This window comes from Sinocyclocheilus anshuiensis, unplaced genomic scaffold (genome assembly GCF_001515605.1).
Source record: "Sinocyclocheilus anshuiensis isolate Anshui unplaced genomic scaffold, SAMN03320099.WGS_v1.1 scaffold680, whole genome shotgun sequence".
Lineage (NCBI taxonomy): Eukaryota > Metazoa > Chordata > Actinopteri > Cypriniformes > Cyprinidae > Sinocyclocheilus > Sinocyclocheilus anshuiensis.
In genome coordinates this window covers 66,815-72,751 of record NW_015555783.1, presented here as the reverse complement: position 1 = coordinate 72,751, position 5,937 = coordinate 66,815, and the positions used below count along the sequence as shown (strand labels likewise).

Below are 5,937 nucleotides of genomic sequence, written 5' to 3'. Positions count from 1 at the left end.
TTCACTCTGCACAATCACTCCTCCCTCACTCACACACTCATTTCTTCAACCCTCTCAATCAGCACCAAGTTTTGCAGAGTTCTTTAAGGCTTCTTTGTAACAGCATCACCTGTCTTCACTAATTAACCCAACCCACATCATTTAGCCTATTAGTACCATGTGGAAATAAGGGGGACAGACAGAAAGAGAAATGTGTAATATATATAAAATGCATTTTATATAATGTTGGCCTTAATATTTTATGGTTTCTCTACAGGAGAGAACCAATCAGCTGTGCCATGTGATAATGATGTCATTAGGTCAGATTGAGTTAGAGCTATCGGACGTCATGCCAGAACTCTGTATGTGTGTGTGTGTGTGTGTATTTGTTGTACATCAAAAAGATCTTACAATTTCTCATAAAACAAATTTATTTGATTTTTCACAGCAGCGTTGTTTCCAGTTCCTTTCAACAGTAACATAATCGGCATGTCAAGATGAACAAATTCATAATATTCATTTTTTTTACTGTCTTTAATATACAAAATCATTTCAAATATATTGACTTCACAGCCCATGCACTTCATCAGATGGGAAAGCAAGTATGAAAAGCCCTTGAAACGCTGATGGGACATCAGAGATCTCCAGATATCACAGTTAGAATCACATGCATATAAACTGGGAAATTTCAAGTATTATTTCAATATATAAAACAGAAGTGGTATGTCTTCTACTTCTATTAAAATGTGTTTACAGCGGAATATGTCACTGCATTATCATACTTTCAGACTTTCTTTAATGAGAGTCCCTTTCTCTGCATGGAGTAGTTCACCATTTCTGTCATTATTTCCTCACCCTGATGTCATTTGAAACCCATATGCTGTTATTTTGAGGAAAATAAGCAGATCTTTATCATGCAATTTGGTGTCAGTTCCTTAAACAAAGTTACTGTACAACTTACTACTCACAACTGGAGCGGGAGAGTAAATAATGACCGATTTTTTCATTTTTGGGCGAACTATTCCTTTAATAGCTCTCAGTAGATCTGCACATGAGTGATATATCAGACATATATATCAGACAGATATATCAGAAAAATGAAAAATTGCACTGGAGGAAGCATTATTATGGATTGTGAACTGATATTTTAGCTGGAAGCAACGGTTTGAAGTTAAAAACACCTTAATGATGGCTTTGTTTCTTACAAACACGCAGCTTTTTGCTTCACTCTTTGCAGTGGTGTGGATTACTTGCGGATTATTGTGATGTTTTTATCAGCTGTTTGGACTCTCATTCTGACGGCACCCATTCACTGCAGAGGATCCAATGGTGAATCAGTGATGTAATGCTACATTTCTCCAAATCTGTTCTGATGAAGAAACAAACTTATCTACATCTTGGATGTCCAGACGGTGAATTGTCATTTTTGGGTGAACTATTCCTTTACGAATAATCAGATCAAATGGCAAAGTCTCAGCTGGCTCTCAAAGCACTTTTACTCAGTATCGTTGGCATATGTGTGTGTGTGTGTGAATCTCCAGGAATAAGTAATAATCTATTTCAAAATAACATCTGACCAGAGGATATTATCAAACAAAATCTTTTCAATTTACAAATGTACAAAATATTCATAACATTCTCCTTCAGCAGCATTAGTGCAAAGATATACAAATATGACATCACAACAATAATAAAAAAAGAATCATACAACATGAATTGGCATACAAAGTATCAGAAGGCAAAGTCTCTTTTCTGTAGGCTATACAAACATTTCATCTATACTTTTTTTTTTGTTTCAAAAATAATCTTAAATTGATTTCTGTCGTATGCAGGCTGCATATAAAAATAGATTCTGTGCAAAGGGAGTTTTTCTTTGTATTTTCCCGTGTGTGATGGTCATATTTCACTGTCCTCTTTAACCAGGTTGGCCGTGTCTGTAAAGGTGTCCTCTGTCGGTGAATAGGCGCACAGTTTCTCTCGTTTCAGGGGTTTGAGAGGAGGACCGAAAGGAGACGGCTGTGATGAAGAGCTGGCGTCTGCAGCTCCATGCGTCTGCTCATCCTGCATCTGACACAAAGACAACGTCAACTTTGACCACATGCGCATCATTCTCACATTAAGACCCATATTCTGGTTAAAACTTTATTCTGAAAATAACGTTTACATGCTTTACAGCTATGAGAATATTCCTGTCCACATGCATTTAATTTCTCCTGTGGAAATACTGCTGATGGTTTATTATGATACCTTTTAGTGACAAAATTTCAGTATCATTGAAATGCTATTAGAATTTTTGTTAACGTTTTGAATTCGATTTTCTGGTTTCATTTTAACTCCCAAGTTTCAGTAATTTTAGCTTATTTAGTTTTAATAAAATGAGAAAAATAAAAATAAAAAATAAATATGTTTAAGTTCCAGTAATGAAACTTGAAATACAGCTGAATAGAAAAAATAAATAAAAATAAAATAAAAAAGAATAAAATGACAAAATTACCAAAACCTAACCTAAAATTAAATGGAAAACAAAATAAAAACTCATTTAAAATATTAATAAATGTTATAATAGTATATAAAAAAGGATTTTATATTTTAGTCAGTTTTATTTCAAATAATTAAATTGTTTTTTATGGTTTTTAATTTTAGCTAACAATAATAACTCTGAAGAGTATAATGAACTACAAAAACATCACACAGGCTGAAAAATCACGGGCCACACAGAACTGTTGATCATCTTGACTCTATTAACTGTCCCGATTTCATATCATAGGATTGAATTGCATATAAGAGGAATGCATTAGTATATATATATATATATATATATATATATATGTATATATATATTCTGTATATATATATATTCTGTATATATATATATATACTGTACTTTTGTCAGACTATATTGAATTGTGTTCCTTTTTTAATATTTATCTATGAAAGATAGATTTCACCTATGTTCTGGCTTACGTACTAATTTTGTTAAATATTATAAACTTGGCATTGTGTACTATGGATATTGTTGGCAAAATTCTTGTGATTTGTAAATCACTTTCGATAAATGAGTCTGCTTAAACAAAATGCAAACGTCATACTTGTGTTTCCTTGATCGCTTGACTTTCTACAATTGGCTGTTTCTTCTTTCACTACTATTACTTTTGTTTAGACAAGTGAAGTTATAAATTAATGTTAACATAGTCAGTTCTACTCACCTCTGAATATGTAGGGTTTTCAAATGTTGTGCTTGGCTTCAGTTTTCTTTTAAAGAAACTCCATTTGGACTCCTGCAAAAAAAATAAAAAAAATAAAATAAAATACAAATAAATAAAAAAGTTTAAAAAAAATAAAAATAAATACAATTAATTCAATTAATTAATTAAAATAAAATATAAAAAAATGTTAAACATTAAAATAAATAAAATAATAAAAAATACAATAAAATAAAATAAACATGGTCGCATGATGGAGAAACAACAGGAAATAATGACTGAACTGTGGACAAATGTTCAGATGTTCCCACCTGTGTGGTTGTTTGCTCTGCAGGTCTGCTCTTCACCTCCACTGCCTGTTCATGAGCTTTATACGTAGGGTTTGAGAAGTTATTCTCCACCTGGTCACCGCTGACGTTCACAGTGACCTGTATGAAGCACAGAAACACAAAACTCAACAGAAGACCCGCTCAGGTCGAACATGTTTCATTCACACTGTTAGCAATGTCTAGAAGGCTATGAAATGTTTTCGAGAAGGCAATATACCTGAGTAGCGTGTATTACTGCTGGATCGCTGGATGGGCCGGCTGCAGTCGAGTACAGAGGATTCTCAAATGTGATTGGCTGCCTACCAGAGTCTGCAAAATTCTCATCCTAATAATAAAAACCAGAGAATCCAGATCAGACACAAATCAATGCTTCAACCCACAGCTAGCTAGCTAGACTGAAATCAATGAGGTGAATTAAAAACTTCAGGCACTGAAATCTGAGATTATTAGCAAATAACTGTTTACTTGGCAATAAACTTGGCATAAAGTTGTTTGCCATTAAAAATGTTGGGATCGGTAAGATTTTTTTTTACTGTTCCTAAATGGCTCTTTTGCTCACAGAGGCTGCATTTGAATTCATTAAATATATTGTAAAATGTAATTTATTCCTATGATGAAAAGCTGAATTTTCAGCATCATTACTCCAGTCTTCAGTGTCACACGTTCCTTCAGAAATCATTTTAATATGCTGATTTGCTGCACAAGAAACATTTATGATTATCATCAATATTGAAAATAGTGGTGCTGATTCATATTTTGGTGGAAACTGTGATGAACAGAAAGTTCAAAAGGACAGCATTTATTTGAAATAGAAATCTTTTGTAACTTTATAAATGTCTTGTCACTTTTGATCAAATTAATGCATCCCCAAACTTGTGAATGATAGGGTAAGTGTTCATTTAATTATCGCCATTGTCTTATTTGAAAAACTCATATTAGTCGACCACTACTTTTAACATCTTAAATAGACTAGAATTTTCATTGTGATTAATGATATCACTGCAAAAAATGGCTTATCTTACTTAGTATTTTTGTCTTGTTTCTAGTCAAAATATCTAAAAATTCTTAAATCAAGATACTTTTACTAGATAAGCCAAATGACTTAAAATATTTAGTCTTGTTTCCAGGGGAAAAAAACTAAATTAAGTGCATTTAGCTTAAAACAAGTAAAATTATCTGCCAGTGGGGTAAGTAATATGCTCTTGTTTTAAGAATATTTTACTTACCCCACTGGCATATAATTTTACTTGTTTTAAGCTAAATGCACTTAATTTAGTTTTTTTCCCCTGGAAACAAGACTAAATATTTTAAGTCATTTGGCTTATCTAGTAAAAGTATCTTGATTTAAGAATTTTTAGATATTTTGACTAGAAACAAGACAAAAATACTAAGTAAGATAAGCCATCTTTTTGCAGTGTACACAGAATCCCATTAGAAACTAGTGCACTGATAATGTAAGTCTTGGAAAAGATGAAACATTAACACTGCGGCCAAAAGGTCAACCAGGGATTTTACGCCTCAGAGATAAGTCAAGAAAAAATGTGCTGAGTGCACTTAACAATCCAGGAGTTACTGTTAAATCGACACAAAAGACCACCATTTACCAGCTGCATGGCCCTGTCGATGAACGACACTCCCAGAGTCTGAGGCTCCAGGTCCATCGTGACATTGTCACCTGAATGAAACGCCACTCCATTTCCTGTGTCTGCCGACTTCACCAGGCTGCTCAGACTAAAACGGTGGAGAAAAATTGGTACATGAAAATTATACCAACTCAAACAGTGTTTCTGCTGTTGAAGTTTAAATCAGAGACATATAAACATCTTAATGCTTTCTTCGATCTAGTCTAATTACGTGGAAACTTCACAGAGAAATAAAAAGAACATTAAAACCATCGCAATATTGAATGTTGCTTAATTTGATATAATCAGTGAAGTCATTGCAAGTATAACACATTAGGGCTGTCAAAAAAAAAGTAGAATATTCGTCGAATTTCAAATAAAAATCCACATTCGAATGCAAAAATGTTGCATTCGAATTTTAGGTGTGCATTAAGGAGGCAGCTTTATCAGTGGCGCACAAGATGCGATGACGATGTAAGTGTCGTTGCATTATAATGTTTTTGTTAGCCTATCCAGTTGAAGCCACTAGATGCGACGCTGCTGCATTGGTCATTAAAAATACATCAATGCGGAGAAGATCTTGTTTACATCAAAACTGAAACCAAGCCATTCACAAACGCATATTTCGCGCATTTTTTCTAGAGGGACATCTATCACCGTTGCACTCGTGTCTCACACAAAGGAGCCGCATGGTTAGAAAGCCATGTAAAATTAATGCAAGTTTAACTTTGAAAAAAACATATATCGAGACTTTATGGCGGGTTTTTCCCCATCCCACTGCATCTCATGTTTTTAAATGAAAAA

The 5,937-nt window shown here is 33.5% G+C and overlaps 1 protein-coding gene across 1 annotated transcript in view; it reads right to left on the bottom strand.

Annotated features, from left to right (window-relative positions):
- Positions 1-1,362: 1,362 nt before the first annotated feature.
- LOC107674754 (low-density lipoprotein receptor-related protein 2-like) overlaps positions 1,363-5,937 on the bottom strand; it is a gene marked incomplete at its 5' end in the record, with an annotated part of 69,088 nt that continues 64,513 nt past the window's right edge. The window contains 5 exon segments of the mRNA XM_016468847.1: positions 1,363-2,046; positions 3,186-3,257; positions 3,494-3,610; positions 3,729-3,836; positions 5,116-5,242. Coding sequence (XP_016324333.1) covers positions 1,876-2,046; positions 3,186-3,257; positions 3,494-3,610; positions 3,729-3,836; positions 5,116-5,242 — 595 coding nt within the window.